Source organism: Coregonus clupeaformis, chromosome 6 (assembly GCF_020615455.1).
Source record: "Coregonus clupeaformis isolate EN_2021a chromosome 6, ASM2061545v1, whole genome shotgun sequence".
Lineage (NCBI taxonomy): Eukaryota > Metazoa > Chordata > Actinopteri > Salmoniformes > Salmonidae > Coregonus > Coregonus clupeaformis.
The window spans coordinates 217,105-237,009 of record NC_059197.1 but is presented as its reverse complement, the minus strand read 5'-3'; the positions used below and the strand labels follow the sequence as shown (position 1 = coordinate 237,009).

General features: G+C 45.9%; 1 protein-coding gene across 1 annotated transcript in view; it reads right to left on the bottom strand.

The window, feature by feature from the left end:
* Positions 1–852: 852 nt before the first annotated feature.
* LOC121567380 (protein phosphatase 1 regulatory subunit 37) overlaps positions 853–19,905 on the bottom strand; it is a 54,679-nt gene continuing 35,626 nt past the window's right edge. The window contains exons 3-13 of the mRNA XM_041877389.2: positions 11,563–11,608; positions 11,373–11,473; positions 9,296–9,415; positions 7,710–7,860; positions 7,423–7,578; positions 6,894–7,006; positions 5,492–5,633; positions 5,152–5,318; positions 2,710–4,903; positions 2,466–2,564; positions 853–2,336 (exon numbers count right to left, since the gene is read on the bottom strand). Coding sequence (XP_041733323.2) covers positions 2,476–2,564; positions 2,710–4,903; positions 5,152–5,318; positions 5,492–5,633; positions 6,894–7,006; positions 7,423–7,578; positions 7,710–7,860; positions 9,296–9,415; positions 11,373–11,473; positions 11,563–11,608 — 3,279 coding nt within the window. The 3' untranslated portion in view covers positions 853–2,336; positions 2,466–2,475. The remainder of the gene's footprint in view (positions 2,337–2,465; positions 2,565–2,709; positions 4,904–5,151; positions 5,319–5,491; positions 5,634–6,893; positions 7,007–7,422; positions 7,579–7,709; positions 7,861–9,295; positions 9,416–11,372; positions 11,474–11,562; positions 11,609–19,905) is intronic.

Here is a 19,905-nt window from a genome sequence, read left to right as displayed (position 1 = left end):
TCCCAATCACTTCCATGCAGAATATCCAATAAATCAATGCAGTTCCCAAACAGTCTTAAGTGAAACACTCCCAGTCACTTCATTAGTCATTACATGCATTTATTTGAGAGAGAGAGAGAGGAACAAAAAAATTGCCATACATACCTTTGTGATTACCAGCACATTTAGATTAATTTAACAAATAATTAAAAATAACTAAAAATTAAATCATTACAAATAGTGGAGGGAACCACTGCAATGACGATTTGGGCTGAAAAACAACCTGGTTGACCAGGGAAGACAGAACAGAGGGATTGAGACAAGGGGCTCTATTCAACCAAAACCTATATCCAGAGGATCCCGCGGTTGAGACAAACCTGTATTCTTCTTGCACTGTAAGCACCTTTTGCCTAACCCTGGAATCGTTTGGATACCAGTTGAATAGGGCCCTTGGTACCTGGCCCATAGGTTCACAGTGTTGGGCATTCAGGCTCACATATGTCCTCAGTGTTGTTGGTAAGTTCACTCAAACTTTCACCCACACGTTTGTGTTCATACGAATGTCCTCCTGGCCTACAAGAGTCTTGAGCAGTAGCTGCTGTTGGGTAATACAGTATATCTATAGCTAGAAAGGAAAACACCAACAGCCCCAGCACCCCCTGGTGGCCATAGCTTAACCTAGCACAGTCGTGTTTAAGATGTGAAGTTTCAAAACAGGGATAGTCTCTCAGTCAGTGTGTTTTCAGAGATGTGAACCACCACTGACGCCTTAGGAAAACGTCCTTTTTAGTTTATTTTCATAACTGCACTCTCCCCCCTCCCACTGCCATATCCGTTGATCCCTTCACCCAGCATAGTCTCATTTACCCCCCCAAAAAAAAAAGAATTGTTCTAATTTGAATCTGAAATATACACCAAAGGAGGGAAATCTTTAAAAGCAAACCCCATGGAAAATAACTAATAAAAAGAGGGAGAGAAGGGGAGAAAAATAAAATCACATGAAGAAAAGGCTCATAACTATAAAATAAATACAAACAACTGATTTCTCCAAGCAGCAAAACAAAAGAAGAGATTCAATGAAACCTAGTCGAGTCGAAGGCAACATTTATCCTGTGTTGAGTTGGGAAATGAGATGGCACAGTTTTGTACCAGCAGAAGACTGAAGGAAAGAGGGAGGACTCAAAAGAGACAGACAAAGTCAGAACTGCCTTTTCTTTATACTCCTATTGAGTGTCGCACTACATTTAATTAATCTGGTCGGACAAACAGGAAAATCCATCTGGATAACAAAGTCTGTGATAACAGTCCGGTGGAGGAAAAAATAAGAAATAAAAGGTAGACTTTCTCTGTAAGGAAAGGCATTACTCCAAGGCAGACATTTTGTTACCCAACATTTACAGGCTTCCAGAAGGCTTTAGAATAGAGTAACTCCACTATCTGATCCTTAAAGGAAACCAAAAATAATTTGTGACTGAGACAGTGTGTTTTTGGCAGATGACAGATGGTTTGGGTGTTCCAGAGCGTTGCTGGAGAGAGACTGGAGGGGACGATTCCTGAAGGGGCCAAAGCGAACGGAGAGGAAGGAACAGAGAAGAAAGCGGTCACTTTGGTAGCAATCCCTTACAAGGTGGGGGGACAAATAAAACTCTAACACAAATACACACAAAACAAATGCCTTCTCCTGTGACGCCTTCCTTGGTTATAAAACCCTCTGTGGCTAACTGTCATTGTCAGAGAATGACACACTAAAAGCCAGTGGGTCCTCTTGGCTGGGTCCCACACAATCACACACAGCTGTGCACATTCTCTTTCCTCCAGCAGAGGGCAACAGTAAGGTTTTGTGTCAGTGTGTGCACGCTCACGACACTATCAAGAACACACGTCGGGGTGGAGCAGGGGGTGAGCAGAGTGTGTTCTGTGTCTTTGGTTAGAGCAGTGATAAACCCCCTCCCCTCTCTTTTTCTCTCTACCTCTTTCTCCCCACACTCCCCGGTACCTGCATGAGTGTGGTTTCCTGATTGACAATGTAGTGATAGGCAAAAGGTTAGTGTGATTTTCTTCCATTCTTCTTCTTTGTTTTAAAAAAAACTTTCTTTACAATACAGTGTGTGTGCGTTTCGGTTGAAGTTGTAGTGAATTCCTTATATGCTGTGATGAAGCTCAATGATTCTTGTTTTGGTCTTAAAAAAAATAAAATATTATAGGTGTATTACTTAGATGACAACTGGTCCTCCGTTTTCATAGAGAGGTGATGGTGATGAGTTTGTGGTAATGACAACCAAATAATTGCAGGAGCAACAACCCGAGTCACCGAGACACAGACGGCACGAGTCGTGTTCCTCTCTCCTACAGAACCTCTGCAGAAGAAACAGAGAGCACACATTGGCCGATCTACAGTATATCAAATAATAACATCTCATTTTGTGTGTGTTACCACAAATGTGTCATTGTAAAAAGATCCAGGAGATGAGTTCGTGTAGGTGTACCATGACAGCGCTATGGTGCGTCTCTCCCAGTCTCCAGGCTGGCCTCCAGCAACAGCTCCTCCAGGTCTTCACCACAGCTCAGCTCTGCTGTCACACTCACTGGAGAATACACACACACGTTGTCAGACTGTGTGTGTGTGTGTCTGCGAGTGTACTATGTGTATGTGTGTACTATATGCATGTGTCGGTCACACCCCTGTTGTCCCACTACAGACAGGGTGTTCCCTCAGAGCCTGTGACTCACCGTGCTCCATCACACAGCTGACAGGCCCAGGTTTGGGGCCCTCGGGGTCCAGCAGGTGAAGGGCGAACTCTGGCTTCAGGCCGTTGGGCAGGGCTGAGCCCACCACCTCCTCCACTCCCCCCACGCTCTCCCCCTTGTCTGTGGAGCTCTCGTCTGGGGACTCCTCTGCCTTGGGAGGAGAGCTATGGCCCTCCACCTCCAGGGAAGAATCTGTCTCGGCTGGAACAGGCGAGGGCTCGGCGGGAAGGGTGGTCTGTGATTGCCCCTCTGGTTGAAGAGGCTGCTGCTGTAGATTGTCTAGAACAGGATGTTGTTGTTGCTGCTGTTCCACCTGCACAGGAACTGCCTGTTGTGTTAGTTGCTGCTGCTCCTCCTCTGACAAATATAGTTCCTGTTCTGCGACACTCTCCGTGGCTCCCTGCTCCGAGGGACTCGCTGGCGCCACCTGTTGATGTGCCTGTGGAAGTGTCTCTGCCGGATCCTGTTGTGGGGACATAAGCTCAGAGTCTGGCTGCACTGTTTCAGGCTGTAACTGGAGTGGTGCTGTTAGAAGCAGACCCCCCAGGGGCTTAGTGTTAGTCTGTGTAGCTAGCTGAGGTGCTAACGGTTGCGGCGCTAACGGTTGCTGAACTGTGTCACTAGCCTGTTCCGGACTCTGTTCCTGCTGTTGATGCCGTTCTGACTGCATCTCATCTTCCTCCTCTGTGTTGGTTTGAGACTCTGCTTGTTCACAAAGTGACTCTTCTACTGGGTCCTGACACTCCTCCTTTTCCACAACCACCACCACCTCCTCCTTTCCTTCCAGCACAGCTTCAGTGGACTGCTGCTCAACAGCAGACTGTTCTTGCTGAGGCTCTGTAGTTGTCTCTACTATCTCCTCTGTCTGTTGGGGTGATGCTAGTGATTGGGTTGCTACTTCTTCTGTAGGAAGGGAGGGTGTGTGTGATGGTTGGGCTGCGGTTATTGGGCTCTGCTCCGCCAGAACAGGTTGTGAACTGTCTAGAACGCCCTCTACTTCCTCCTCTGTGGGCTGGGTTAGGAGGTTGGATGGTAGTTCTAGCGTCTCAGCCGGGTCTTGAGGCGTCTCTACTACGGTCTCCTCTGAAGGGGGTTGCTCTGGTGCAACAGGACTCTGCTCCATCTGTTTAGGATCTATTGTCTGTGGTTCATCTGAACTCTGGACCAGCACCTGTGTCAGTGGTGTGGGCGTGGTCTGGGGTTGTGTCTGTTCTGCCAGGCTCTGTGCCACCTCCTCCTGTGTCAGTGGTGTGGGTGTGGTCTGGGGTTGTGTCTGTTCTGCCAGGCTCTGTGCCACCTCCTCCTGTGTCAGTGGTGTGGGCGTGGTCTGGGGTTGTGTCTGTTCTGCCAGGGTCTGTGCCACCTCCTCCTGTGTCAGTGGTGTGGGCGTGGTCTGGGGTTGTGTCTGTTCTGTTCTTACCTCCTCCTGTGGGGGTTGTGAAGGGGGCTGTGGTTGCTGTGTGGTTTCCTTCACTAGTGACACCACTGGTTCCTTGGAGGCCTGGGGCTTGGTCAGGCCAATCTTCCCCAGGACCTGGAACTGCTGCTGGTCAGGGGGGCTCTCTACTCTGGTCACCATGAAGATCTTGTGGCCCCTCCCGGGGCTCGACACAGAAATACAGCGGCCAGGCGAGGGGGGCGTACCGGGGGGCCCTGTGGACTCTGTGACGGTGATCCCTGAAATGAAAGCCCCCGTAGCTGGTGGGGCAGAGGGGGCAGGGGGCTTCTGTGAGGCACTGAGGGGGTGTTGGGTTGTCGCTGCCCAGAGTGAAGGGCCAGTGTGTTTGGGGGCAGGGGAGACGGAGGGAGCTTTAGAGAGAACCACCTCTTCCTCCTCATCGTCATCTGTGTCCGAGTCTGACTCCAACTGCAAAGGCAACACCACTCCCTCAGAGCTTGCTGCCGATTGGCTGTCAGTCAGGCTCTCAGTGTCTTTCACTCCTTCCTCTCCTCCCTCACACTCACTGTCTTTCCCATCTTTTTCAACATGCTCGTCAGAATCAGCTTCATCCTCCTCTTCCTCTATGGTTCTGTCCTCAGTGGCGATCTCGGCCATGGAGGCCGAATGCATCTGCTGCTCGGTCTCCTCCTTCTCCTTGGCTAAGATGAAGTTCCGCTTGCAGCCGTTCTGGATCTCAGCCAGCAGGGAACGCTGCGTATCGATGAAGCTCTTCACCTGGGAGAGAGACAGACAACACAGAGGGATGAGAACTAGGAGAGATCAGGGCTTTCTACGTTGATGTTCCCTGTCTACTCCAACCCTACCCCCCCCCCATTTCTACAAATTCATTTTCCCATTTATTTTCCTTTGGACAACACAATTCATCTTGACAATGTATTACAAAGGACAACTTGCATACATTCCCCCCTCCTCTCTGTACTTCTCCCCATCACCTCCCCTTCCCCACTATCCCCCTCTCTCACAGTCTCTTTCTTGGGCTCTCGGTCCAGGTCGAGGCGTAGGAGGGAGGTGTTGACTTTGAGGGCCAGGGAGAGGGCCATGAGGCCCCCCGTCTTGATGTCGTTCTCCCTCAGGTCCAGACGCAGCAGCCGGGGGCTCTCAGCGATGAACTCCGCCACCGCCACGGCACCTGACATACAGTACAGGGGAAGAGGATATGATACAGGGCTCAGCTCAATGCCTTTTCACACACTAACTGCCCATTTACATACACAACGAGTGTTTTATTTTAAACCAAAATTATTGTAATAGCTGTAAATAGCAAAATAAGGACACCACACCACACACACCACGCACACTCACCCTCGCAGGACAGCTTGGTGGACGCCAGGCCCAGCCTGAGCACCGAGCGGTTGGCGATCAGACCGTCCTTCAGCTTGTGGACCCCCTCGTTCCCCACAGAGTTATGGCCCAGATTTAGGGTCTCCAAACTCTGGGTACAGGGCTAGAGAGAGAGAGAGAGAGAGAGAGAGAGAGGGATAGAGAGAGGAACTGGGTTTACACATAGCATAGGATAGTGGGCAGAAAATATACTGTGACGTACGAAGCAAAGTACAACACACTAGCACCAGATGGCTGTATCTATCACTTTGAAAAAATAAATATATATATAGTAAAAACAATGTATTGTACGTGGTGCCTACACGTACATGTCTCTCTCCCATTATGAGAGTGCAGTGGATGCAGTCATGGGATCTCTTGCATGAGTGTTAGAGGAATGTCCAGAGCATGTGTTATGCACATCTGGATCCAGTCCGTCATGGGAATGCTCTTTCCGAAGACCCGGAATCTCGTGTCTATGTGCCAACATTCCCAGAAGGCCTAAGTAGGAAGTATCAGACGTACCAAACCTGTCCATCTGGGGGTCCGACTAGGCTTCATGCCAACTGGGTGATATACAGTATATTCACAATATCATCCACCCAGCCCTAAAACCACTCTCCCTCAGGCCTGCTAACTAAGTCCTCCACACGGTCAAAACATGATCTTTCTCTATGTCGAGGATAAACGGACTGTTGGGAGAATAACTACCATGTGCATGAGCCATCCTCCCACTGACTGACAGGCCTGGATATAGACATCACTACTATGCCTAATTAAAAGCCCAGTTTTTATCTCAGAATTTTGACTGCACTGGGCACAGTTCTCCTGGCAACAGGATCAGTGATAATGGCCTGTACTCAGCTTCTCTGTCCTGATAGGACGAGCCGAGACAGGCTGGGCAGGGGGAGACAGCAGTGGGAGGGAAAGGGCACACCAAAGAGTTACATTGCACTGCTGCTGACATCACTGGAAATAACACCTGACTGACCATCAGTCACATTAGCCATATGGGTGTGATTCTTTAGAGTTCAATGAACTGTATAACTTGCCACGACCGTGTTATGAACTTCATGTACAGAACGGTGTCCAATGTAACTGCCAATGCATGTCTATGGTTCCACAGGGAACCCATAGGGATTCATAGTCTGTTTTATATGTAGTTTATGTGGGGGAGATGTGAGGCAGGCTCCAGACGCAAACACTGAACTGTCCAGGGAGCACATGCAAACCACAGTTTCCTCAACCCTAATGACTGTATTACATTTGTGTGTGTGTGTGTACAAATGAGTGCTGATGCGAAGCATCAGTGCAAAAAAAGCATTTCACTGTACTTGTGCATGTGACATTAAAACATCTCATTTTTTGGTGTGTGTGTGTTTACCAGTGCAGCTGCGAGGTAGCCCATGCCGTTGTGTGTTAGCTGGTTGTTCCAGAGCACCAGAGTGACCAGGCCTTTCCTCTGTTCCTTCAGGCCTTCACAGACGTAGGCCAAACCTGCACACCACACAGAGGGAGAGGTAGAGACAGAGGTTAGGGTTAAGGGTAAGGGTTGAGCGTGGGGTTAGTTTGTGATCAAAAATACATTTGTGGTTTGAGAATGTTGTCACAAGGAAACGAGACAGAGAGCAACTATTTCTGTATTTTGGACTACGAGACGGAAAACTCAACACTGGGTTATGAGGTTGTCATGAAGTGATAGAAAAGGTGAGAGAGAGAGAGAGAGAAAGAGAAAGAGAAAGAGAAGAGACGAGAGAGAGAGAGAGAGAGAGAGAGAGAGAGAGAGAGAGAGAGAGAGAGAGAGAGAGAGAAAGAAAGGTTCAGACAGGGAAAGAAAGAGAGAAAGGGAGAGGACTGGGAGAGAAACAGAGTGAAGAGGCAGGTGAGATGATAGCAGCGAGCTGTATCCCTACCAGAGTCCAGTATGTGGTTGTTACGGAGGTCCAGTATCTGGATGTTGCAGTTGAACTTGAGCAGGTTGCCCAGCTGTGCTGAGTCCTGCAGGCCGTTCAGCTTGTTATCAGCCAAGTACAGCTCCCGTAGGTTCATGTTCATCTTCAGAGCCGTGGCTGGAGAAAGGGAGATGAGAGAGGGAGGGAGGGAGGGAGAAACAAATGAGTGAAGGATGAGGAAATGGAGGCAAAATCGTATCGGTTAACACAGTGATGATTCCCTGTCTCCCCTCTTCCCGTCCTGTTACCCAGCAGCATGAGTGGTCGTCCAGAGAGCCCAGCGTTCTCCAGGTGCAGCACAGCCAGACTGCCGCTGATGCGGAGCGCCCGTGCCACAAACGGGGCAGAGTGGTCCAGCAGGGGCGTGTTGCGGGCGTCCAGGTACTGCAGAGAGCTCGTCTGGGGACAGACAAAACACATGCAGACATTTTCAAACCAAATGTCGATTCAAATGTATTTTAAAAAGCCCTTTTTACATCTGCAGTTGTCACTAAGTGCTTTACAGATAGCTAACCTAAAACCACTTTATTTGTATGATTTTTTAGCCCCATTTTCTAGATCTCAGAGACGTCCTCATGAGTCACTGACACATTCTTCTTACAATCAGTGTGTGTGTACAAACGCTCGTATAGAGGACGTCTTCGGAAAATATATTGGATAATCCTCCCAGCATCCCTGGGTGTGGGAACAACGCACGCACGCACACACACACACACTGGCACACACACATACACCCTCTCCTTCGGGCTTAACTGTGACCTGACCCTCTTTTCCATAATCCAGGAACCTCCCGTAATCTGTAATCAGAGCTCTGATAATGATGACTCACGTCATAGCGACAGCATTATACCTGGCTGGTACTGAAAGCCAATACCATTATTCTGTAACAAATACGTGCTACGCCCATGCAGCGTTGATGACATATTCATAGCCATGTCCAGACACACCTGTACACACAACCAGGCATGTACAGTACCGCTGCAAATGTAAAGGACGTCACGCTGCTTGCTTAGAGAGTACTGCTTCCCCGTGATTCAGCTCGAACTCAGGACCTCCCACCTGAAGCATCTCTATCCGTCACGCTATTGAAAAAGGCCTTCAATTGCGCAAGGGGCGACACTTCAGGCTGAGGAGTGAGTTTCACAGATCCCAATCTGCTACACAAACACACAAGCCAAAAAGCATATGCGTGTATGTGCACTAAACATATGATTTCAAAACCTCCTGCATGCCTGAGCATCCGATTGGTGCCCCAGGGGGTGCGTCAGTGGAGACTGCAGGCAAGTCTCATCATCATACATGCCCATGGGAGATGTCTTTCTAAACCAATGTGATTTAGTGTTAATGACTCACTTTGTTTCACCAACTCAGGGGATAGGATACGTTCAGAATCCAGTTGATCTAAATGCATTCAATACACTAAACATGCTGCTGGATTCTACCCATTGTGTCATTTTTAAAGAGCCCATCACGTGCTTATTATGATTGCTAAATACTGCACAATTTAAATACTTGTCAAAAATATTGGACTATAAATTGTGCCTTCCTGTATTATACTGATGCTACATTGTTTATTCTATTCTACTGAGACATTTACTTTATGTTCGTATTCTTATCTTTTCATATTTCTTATTGTTGTTGCATTGTCGAGAAGGAACCTGTAAGTAAGCATTTCGTTGGACGGTGTATACCATGTGTATCCTGTACATACGACTAATAAAACATTCAGAAAATCATTTAGAAAATCCATATCAAATAGGGGTTATAACATCATGCATCCCTAAACCCCCCCACCCGACCAGTGACCCCCTGCCCAGAGGTCAAGACCACTCACCTTCCTCATCATGTGGGCTGCGGCCTGCCAGCCGCGGGTGCCGATGTGCTTGTTGAAGGAAATGTTGAGGTGTGTGGCCGACTCATAGTACTCAATCATGTCAAAGAGAGCTGACGCACCCTGGGAGGAAGAGAGGGGAGACATGATTAGAGAGGATCAAATGTTAAGCCACACTTTACACTGGCCTTAAATCCTAACTACTAAGATAAGATAATTAATTATAAATATTCCCTACACATATTCCCTACAAGTGTTGCCCTATGTTATTAAAAAAGTAGAGAGAGGTGTTATGGGAGGAAGGACTGACAGTGTTGTGCACAACCTCTGTTACTATCGAAACGGCCAGCCGGCTCAAGGGAGGTGGGGGGGTGAAACCTGCTGGAGCATACCACTGGTTGGTATGTGTGTGAGTGAGAGTGAGTGAGAGTGAGTGAGTGAGTAAGTGAGCGAGAGAGAGACTGGCCAAAGGAAAAAAGAGAAATAGGTCTATATGGTAGAAGCTGACACTACTGCTCAGACATCAAAACGCCAAAGGTCTGGGACTTTTACCCTGGAAACCTACACGCAACATATTCATGAGCAGGCGTGTCCTGTGACTAGAAGGGAATGTAAACACACAGGCCTATTATCATGTCATGCAGACTCTGCATGTCGACCTCAGTCTAGGAAACATCCCATGACTGCGGCTAGGGCAGCACAATCTGCACAGGGAACCATTCCTCAACCCTCCAGAAATCATTAGGAATGTGGAATTATTCATGCAAATAATACTGTCCCTGTGGAATTATTCATGCAAATCAAACAAAACATTGTCTTTGATTAAATAAGCAGACAAGACGGTAGAGATAAGACAATGATCTGACCAAAAGCATGACAGAGGACTGGCCAAAAGAAAATAAACTAAACAAACAAGTCCTGATAGATGTCCCTGGCTGGCTGGTGTAGCTACAACACTAACTGATAAGAATGGAGGACAGCCCAGTAAGTCTCATTAACAGTGAGCCTGATGAAGCGAGGCAGCTGGAAAAGGTTAACGACACACTACAGAGAGACTGGGTTGGTCCATGGCTCGGTCACAACCACTGCCTCTCTCATTCACTCACTCTTACGCTCCCTTTCCCTCTGTCGCCCAGGTAGGGCCTTACACATCCAGTCCAGCACACCCACTGTCCCCATGTCAACCCCCCCCATCTCTCCTCCCCCACACCCTACAATGACCCCCTGCCTCGGGGGGGAGACGCCGTGGTAGTGCCACTAAAACAAAGGTCATTAATGAGTGAGTGTGAGTGAGCTCACCAAGTCAGTTAAGTGACATTTCCAGGGCAGTCAGTGAGTGTGGTACTCAAGTGTGGGGGTGCGCCTGCATTTGTACCGTGACATATTTATTTAGTACTGTCGGTGCATCTATGTATGCATGTACATGTGTATGTGGATAGAGAATGAGTGCATGTACAGTACTCTCTGCGTGCACGCACGCATAAATGTACACAAGTATAGATCGACAGTATAGTCTGTGCGAGGGTGTGCAAGCATGGACAAAACGTGTATGCATTTACTGTCCATGAGTGAGTCGCTCATGGAGCCAAGCCTACAAATATCTGTCTGAGGAAATAAGTGGTCCGACTCAGCCGCGTCGGTTTGTGTCCCTCTGGTCTACAGTGGAGCTGTCTGTCTGCGTGACTGTCTGCACGTGTCTCAACCGCTCATCGAGCCAAGCCTACAAATATCTGTCTGAGGAAATAAGAAGTGGTCAGACTCAGTAGAGCTCTGTGTGTCTGTCTGTCTGTCTGTCGGCCTGTCTCTCAACCCAACCCTCTCGAATGGTGTTTCCACTCGCAGAGCTATAGAGTAATTACAGGACCCTGGGAAACACTACACATCCTGACAGAGGAGAGAGGGAGAGGAAAACAGAGGGGGGGGAGGGGTGAGAGGACGGGGACATAGGAAGAAAAGAATGAGAAAGAGAAAAGGAGTTGAAGAGAGGAAAGAAGGTAACAAATGGAAGACAGGAGGAGGGGAGGGGAAAACTGGGAAGGGAGAAGAGGGCAGAGAGAGTAAAGAGTGTGGATAAACGTACGTCTTCATCCAGGTTGGTCTGCTCCAGGTCCACCACTTTAAACTGGACCCTCTTGAACACCTCCTCCAGAGACTCACACACCTTATAGTCCAGCTTCTCACCTGAAGGGACACACAGTTACACCTAAAGTAAGACTGTGTGTGCGTGCGTGTCTTTGTGTGTGTGTGTGTGTGTTTTAGTATAGGCTTACCTTTAAGGTCAAGGCATTCATTTCGTTGAGTTAGGTCTTTCAGCTCCTAAGAAACACAGTGAAACAGAACAACCCTCAGTCAGACACAAACCCAATCATTCAGACAGACAACACAGTAGGAAAACGTCACCATCACATAAAAAAGGTGACCAATTTCAACATTTTTACATTGACATTTTAGTCATTTAGCAGACGCTCTTATCCAGAGCGACTTACAGTTAGTGAGTGCATACATTTTTTCACACTGGCCCCTCGTGGGAAACGAACCCACAACCCTAGCGTTGCAAGTGCCATGCTCTACCAACTGAGCTACACGGGGCCAAAATGTAAATGAAAAAAACTGTTCCTGTGTACACAGACCTAAACCATTGACACGAAGAACAGGTTGGCGGAACACGATTGCTCAATGGGATTAAAGTGTGTGTGTGTGTGTGTGTGTGTGTGTACACTTACATCAGCAGAATACAACAGCAAGCTAAGACCTGCATGAACAGACAGGAAAACAGCAGACAAAGCATTTCTTCTGTTATCTGGACCAGTGTCACAGTATGATAGTATGCCAATAATAATATCCAGTGTCTTTATCTGTTGAATGTCTCAAATCTCTACATAGGTAAAGGGTGATTCTTCCTGTCCACACTCAGTGTATGTGTGTGTGTGTGTGTGTGTGTGTGTTGTAACTAATGTTCCCTCAAAAGATAATCGGCACTGAGCTAATTTTTGGTCTGCTAAGCGCAAACTTGTTGTGCAACTTCCAGCGTGCGTTTACTGTGAACACTGAGGCTGTACCCGCTTTAAGTTAGTTTTAACAGTGGTCAAGTAGGCTACTGTGGCTATTTGATCATAATGTAGGCCTACCAGAGTGGCCTATGATCAAAAACAATGGAGAAAATGCATCCCATAACATTTTAACATGGAAATAGCCGTTCTATCATTCAGCCTACAGTGGCAGCCAATGTTTGATGTTCAATTTAGGCCTACATTCCATGACACTTTTGAAAAAAACATGCAGGACTTGACATTAACCTGTTTATCCACTTGTCCATCAGACAAGGAGGTGACTGAAAAGGTTGTTGTGTTGTTTGATGCAAGAAACCACTTTACCAAAAAAATGCAGTATTATTCCCATACCATTATTACAGCGAATCAGACAAATTATGCTACCCTCTGCCTATTGGCTACTTAGCTTATTCAAGCCTGTCTCAAAATACAACACTGCCCCTTTAAAGACAAAAAAAAAAAGCTCTTCACCCAACTCGCTTTTCAAAGATGTCTAGAAATGTACAGGTTTTGTGCTCTTGTAGGAAGCAATCACGCCCCTATTGCTGACTACAAATGATCTATAACTGGGCTAATAACTCACTGACTAGCAAAGGATATGAACAACATGTGCACACGTGGCTACATGCAGCGCTTGCTTTTGATCTCAAAACAAGCGCATCTACTCCCGACCACAGCTGTAAACACAGTCCAGTTCTAAGTAAATGGCACAGATCCATATATGGCAATGGTCTACTTGCATATTGGCCTACTGCAGCTCTGACTGTTTATGCCACACCGGTCTGTGTAGAGTACGGGCTGAGTAGTGCAATATAATCCTACTCCGATGTGTTCTGCCTACAACAAAATCTCCTGCATGGTTTAAATTTTTTCCTCGGGATGTTGAATTGAAAGTGGCTAATGCGTTGATTCGATCACAATTGCCACAGTAAAGGGAAACGTTGATAGTGTTAACAGGGAAAACTCTAGAACAGTGGTCACCAACCTTTTCTGAGTCAAGATAACGGAGTCAAAATGCAAGCCGAGATCTACCGCTCGGATTTCTTTTTAACAGGACTTAAAAAACGTAAACCTATGCAACATTAACCAATTAAAAACAGTACTGTAGCAATGAGGTTTGTGCAGTAAGCTATAGGACCAATACATTATCACTGCATATTGGCTTTGCTTGAATTGCCCTGCCAATGCGTTTTTATTCGGGACATTTTTTAAAATTAGATTTCAAAATTTGAGGTAGGCTTCATGATCTCACCGGTAATAGATCCGTTGTTGTATTACTTGTGAAGCACAGCTGAGTGAGCATACATTTAAATAATTTGCTTTTAATTTTTCTGGGCTGATGGTGCCTGCATCTGATGGTTAGTCTCATCGGAGGGAGAGAGCAGCAGACTGAGGGTCCGCCTCTCAACATCCCTCCGCTCTCCCTTTCCTTCACTGACACTGACCAAAAAGGGACACCGTCTTCCAGCTGGCGAAACTCGAGTCGCACCGCATTATTTCTGCCTCACACACAAATGTGCTGAGTGGAAATAGGAAGAATGCACATTTTATGACTTATAAAAGTGTTGAATACAAAGTGTTGACAATGCTGAGTAAGAACTTAAACATGAACTCACTCATAAAAACAGCATGTCTTTGCTGTATTTGTTGACAGTCTCTCGTCGTTGGTTTTAAACATTTTAAATCTCACAGTATCAACTTTTGCTGTAGCTTTTTTAATGCCTGCTACGTTACTGCAGACACGGTCATCTGAGCCATCCGATTGATCAGCGGTAGGCCGGGAAGGGAGAGTTTGTACCTTCAGACACATGCAATGGCTCAAAATGGCAACAGTTTGCCTACCCGGCGCGCATGGCAGCTGAATCGTATGCACCTACCGCCAACAGCCCAAGACAATTTTTTTAAAAATAGGAACACAAGGCTTTATCGTTGTTGTTTTTTTACAGAAATGTTTGGTGATCGACTAGGAATGCCTTGGAGATCGACCAGTCGATCGTGATCGACCAGTTGTTGACCACTGCTCTAGAAAGTTGACTGAAGTTCAATCTCGTGCTTCTCTCAGTGGGCTGATATTTCTGTGTGGCAGTCTCGGGGCTACTGCACGAGCGCACAGTTTAGAGAGAACATTGGTTGTAACACTCACCTGGCTGACGCACAGCAGCCATTTTGTGCCCATTAAATGCATGCGATCAAAGGACAAGGGAAATAGTGCCCTCTGAAATGTAGCAGGTCCATGAAACCTGAGCTGTACACATTGTGATTACAGTGTGTTTTTGAGGCCTGTGGCAGGTATTGCCCTCAGTCACCTCTCTATACACCCCACAAGGCTGTTTACGTGACGTGTGTGTCCTCACTCCACTGCAACCAACTCTATTCTGCACAGTTAGTGTCATAATGCCGCTGCATTCAAAGAATTGTATTCCCACTATAGGGATGAAAACACCACCACTGGAGGGGCGGTGGGGGTGGGGGCAATTCCAAGCCACCCTTCCCCAGCCCACCGACAACCCCACCCCCAGCAAATCCCACTGCGCTGCACTACACAGAACAGTGAACATGCACTCAATAACCTCACCTCCCCTGCTCGCTGGTATTTTCAGGGATGTGATCTACACAACCAAGACCAACATTAGGGCCATCCGTTGGTTTGGTAATGTCAATACTTAAAAATGAAGATGAAAAATAAAGCCAAGTCTGTTCAAGTTCAGCAGTGATAGATAGCCGAGAATGGATCATGGCCCTGAAGCTCTGCAAAGATCTGACTGAGTTGAATATAGCCCAGCCAGACAGCCATTAGCGTGAGAAACTACAGACAGCAGCAGAAAAACAATGACTTTATTTTGGAAAACAGTCCAAGGCAAATAGTCCCCTGGTCCTATAGCCTTCAGGTGGGTTTGACTGTCTGCAGGCGATACAGACAGACACTGCAGCCCTACAGACTATAGCAGGTCTGTGGGTGTAACATTTATTGACCATTTTGATACCTTCTGGAAACAAAGCTTGTTTTATAAAGGAGAATGGGATCCACCCAAATCATTTGGGTTCCTGGATCCTCTCACAGCATTATAAGGCTGCGTTGAGACAACTACTTATCAATTACCCAAGTCCAGCTCAGTTAATCCCTACCATTGTGTCGCTGAGTTGTCATAATGCTTCAGCAAATGTACATTATCCCAGGGGTGTTGGAAGTAACCTAATTTATGTCCCTCTAACTGCCCTGAATGCCTCTGCTGATCCGACACCTATTGTATGCAGTAATCATGTGCCTATGAGTTATACTGTTAGCACTGAGGCGGTGACTAGTAGGAAGTCCACTGTGTGCAGCTCACCCTGCACTAACATAAATAACATGAGCATGTCTACTTCTGCTAAGCGTCCCAGTAAAGCAATGCTAAAAATAGCCCACATTAACATATGTAGCTTAAACAAGGTTCATGAAATCAATAATTTGCTAGTAACAGATTACATTCATATTCTGACAATCTCTGAAACTCACTTAGATAATACCTTTGATGATACAGTGGTAGCAATACATGGTTATAACATCTACAGAAAAGACGGAAATGCAAACGGTGGAGGTATTGCCATTTATTTTAAGAACCACATTCCTTTAAAGCTTAGAGAGGATCTCATGTTAAATACTGTTGAAGTAATATGGCTGCAGGTTCATCTGCCTCAGTATCTGGATAACATGTGTGAAATGCTTGATAATGTATGTGATATCAACAGAGGTATATTTTCTGGGTGATTTAAATATTGACTGGCTTTCAACAAGCTGCCCACTCAAGAAAAAGCTTCAAACTGTAACTAGTGCCTGCAACCTGGTTCAGGTTATCAGTCAACCTACAAGTATAGTTACAAACAGCACAGGAATGAAATCATCAACATGTATTGATCACATCTTTACTAATGCTGCAGAAATCTGCTTTAAAGCAGTATCCAAATCCATCGGATGTAGTGATCACAATATAGTAGCCATATCTAGGAAAACCAACGTTCCACAGGCTGGGCCTAATATAGTGTATAAGAAGTCATACAATAAGTTTTGTAGTGATTCCTATGTTGATGTAAATACTATTTGTTGGTCTGTGGTGTGTAAAGAGGAGTAACCAGATGCTGCACTTGACACATTTATGAAATTGCTTAAGAAAATGACTGTAAAAACTGTTAAATCCCTGTGGCTTGATGAGGAATTGAAAAATGGTATGGTTGAAAGGGATGATGCAAAAGGAATGGCAAATAACTCTGGCTGCACAACCGGTTGGAAAACGTACTGCAAATTGAGAAATCATGTGACTAAACTGAATAAAAAGAAGAAACTATACTATGAAACAAAGATAAATGTTAAAACGAATGATAGTAAAAAGCTTAGGAGCACTTTAAATAAAATGTTGGCCAAAATGGCAAACTCAGCTCCATCATTCATTGAATCAGATGGCTCATTCATCACAAAACCCACTGATATTCCCAATTACTTTAATGATTTTTTCATTGGCAAGATTAGCTAACTTTGGCATGACATGCCAGCAACAAATGCTGACACTACACATCGAAGTATATCTGACCAAATTATTAAAAGACAAGATTTTCATTTTGAATTCCGTAAAGTGAGTGTGGACAAAGTGAAGAAATTGTTGTCTATCAACAATGACAAGCCACTGGGGTCTCACAACTTGGATGGAAAATTACTGAGGAAAATAGCGGACGATATTGCCACTCCTATTTGCCATATCTTCAATCTAAGCCTACTATAAAGTGTGTGCCCTCAGGCCTGGAGGGAAGCAAAAGTAATTCCTCTACCCAAGAATAGTAAAGCCCCCTTTACTGGCTCAACTAGCTGACCAATCAGCCGGTTACCAACCCTTAGTAAACTTTTTGGGGAAAAAATGTGTTTGACCAGATACAATGCTATTCTACTGTAAACAAATTGACAACAGACTTTCAGCACGCTTATAGAGATGGACATTCAACAAGCACGTCACTTACACAAATGACTGATGATTGGCTGAGAGAAATTGATGATAAAAAGATTGTGGGAGCTGTTTTGTTAGACTTCAGTACGGCTTTTGACATTATCGATCATAAACGTATGTGTTATGGTTTTATACCCTCTGCTATATTGTGGATAAAAGGTTACCTGTCTAACAGAATACATAGGGTGTTCTTTAATGAAAGCCTCTCCAACATAATCAAGGTAGAATCAGGAATTCTCCAGGGCAGCTGTCTAGGCCCCTTACTTTTTTCAATCTTTACTAATGACATGCCACTGACCTTGAGTAAAGCCAGTGTGTCTATGCATGTGGATGACTCAACACTATACACATCAGCTACTACATCGAGTTAAATCACTGCAACTCTTAACAAAGAGCTGCAGTTAGTTTCAGAATGGGTGGCAAGGAATAAGTTAGTCCTAAATATTTCAAAAACTAAAAGCATTGTATTTGGGAAAAATTATTCACTAAACCTCAACTAAATCTTGTAATAAATAATGTGGAAATTGAGCTGAGGTGTCTAAACTGCTTGCAGTATCCCTGGATTGTAAACTGTCATGGTCAAAACATGTTGATACAACAGTAGCTAAAATGGGGAGAAGTCTGTCCATAATAAAGCGCTGTCCTGCCCTTTTAACAACACTATCAACAGGTCCTACAGGCAGGTCCTACAGGCTCTAGTTTTGTCGCACCTGGACTACTGTTCAGTTGTGTGGTCAGCTGCCACAAGTAAATGTAAATCTCTCATGGCTCAAAGTGGAGGAGCGATTGACTTCATCACTACTTGTTTTTGTAAGGTGTGTTGACATGCTGAATGCACCGAGGTGTCTGATTAAACTACTAGCACACAGCTCGGACACCCATGCATATCCCACAAGACATGCCACCAGAGGTCTCTTCACAATCCCCAAGTCAAGAACAGACTATGGGAGGTGACAGTACTACATACAGCCATGGCTACATGGAACTCTATTCCACATCAAGTAACTGATGCAAGCAGTAGAATCAGATTGTAAAAAACAGATAAAAAGACACCTTATGGAACAGCGGGGACTGTGAAGAGACACACACAGGCACAGACACACATACACATGATAAGACACGCCCTCTACACACACGTACACATGGATGTTGTATTGTAAATATGTGATAGTGGAGTGGTGGCCTGAGGTAACACACTACATGTATTGGGTAAAGTGTTATGAAATGTAATGTACCATATTTGAAATTGTATATAACTGCCTTAATGTTGATGGACCCCAGGAAGAGTAGCTGCTGCCTTGGCAAGTACAGACAAACACACCCTTCTGGAGCAAATTAAAAAGTCATTGTACTATTACTACAGCTGGTTTAGTAACCTGTCATGAAGAATACATAGCCATTAGTGCAATATACTATGTTGCCAGAAGGCTAGAGCAGATGCATGTGAATGTGGCTGAGTGTGAGAGGAAAGACAGACCTATTCAGGTGTGTGAGTGTGAGCAGCAGACAGTGAAGACACGTGAGACCCACTGAGGTCCTGTATAGTGTGTGTGTCTCCTATTCAGGTACAGATACATTCATCTGAGTGAACGCTTTTCTGGAGCTGATGGTGTGTGTGTCCTGCACTTTGTGTGACCCTCTGTGGCGTTCTGGCAGGTCCTCCACTCTTCTACCTGGGGTGATTGTGTGTGTGTGTGTCTCTATCTGAGAGGGGTGAGGGAGAACTATGGAAAGGGAACCTGATACAGCAGTGCACAGGCCCCCACAATAGGAAACAATAAGACTGTGTGGCTGCAGGTATGTCTGCACCTGAATAATGAGTCTGTGTGTAGGCCTATACACTTTAATGAGTCATGAGTATGCCAAAGTGAATATCTGTGTCCTTATGAGTGTGTGTACATGTGAGTATAGATCTATAGTTGTGTGTGTACAGTATGTGTGTGTGTGACAGAGGGAGATTCAATGTCCTTGTGCAGAGGAGGAGCAGTGGAGGCAGAAATGTGACACAGGGCCGAATAGGCTAGAGCCCCTTAAACACACACTTTATGTAGGTAACCTGTAGGCCAATGGCCAGACACTACGTGCACAGTACACACAAAAACACACTAAAACGTCTATTTTTCTGGGCAGCCATTTTGTTTGACGGGTCTGTTTATACAGCCGTTTTTTTCCAAGGATGACTAAGCAGAAAAACGTGCCGTAATGGATCAGAGCAGACCAGCAGCCAACACACTGACGACGGTGTAGTCACTGGCTGTTAACCCCACAGTGGAAAGTTACCCAGGCTTTATTTAAGGCCCGAGCAGAATGCCAGTTTAGCGCAGTGATGAGTCTTTCCACAAGTGTGCGTGATGTCACCCCCTCTCTCTCCCCAATGACTAAACCCCGCCTGAGTGGGGTGATGGGAGATTCCCTGAACCTCCGTCACACATACACAAACCCACACACTAGCAAGAAAGAGCAAAAGAGAGAAAGAGAGGAGGCAGATTGAGCAAGTCGTTTTTGCGAGGAATGAGCGAGGTAGAGAGAGAGGTGCAGGAGGGATAGACATGTGACGGTACAAGGGTTGAGAGAGAAGGAAGGCAGAGGA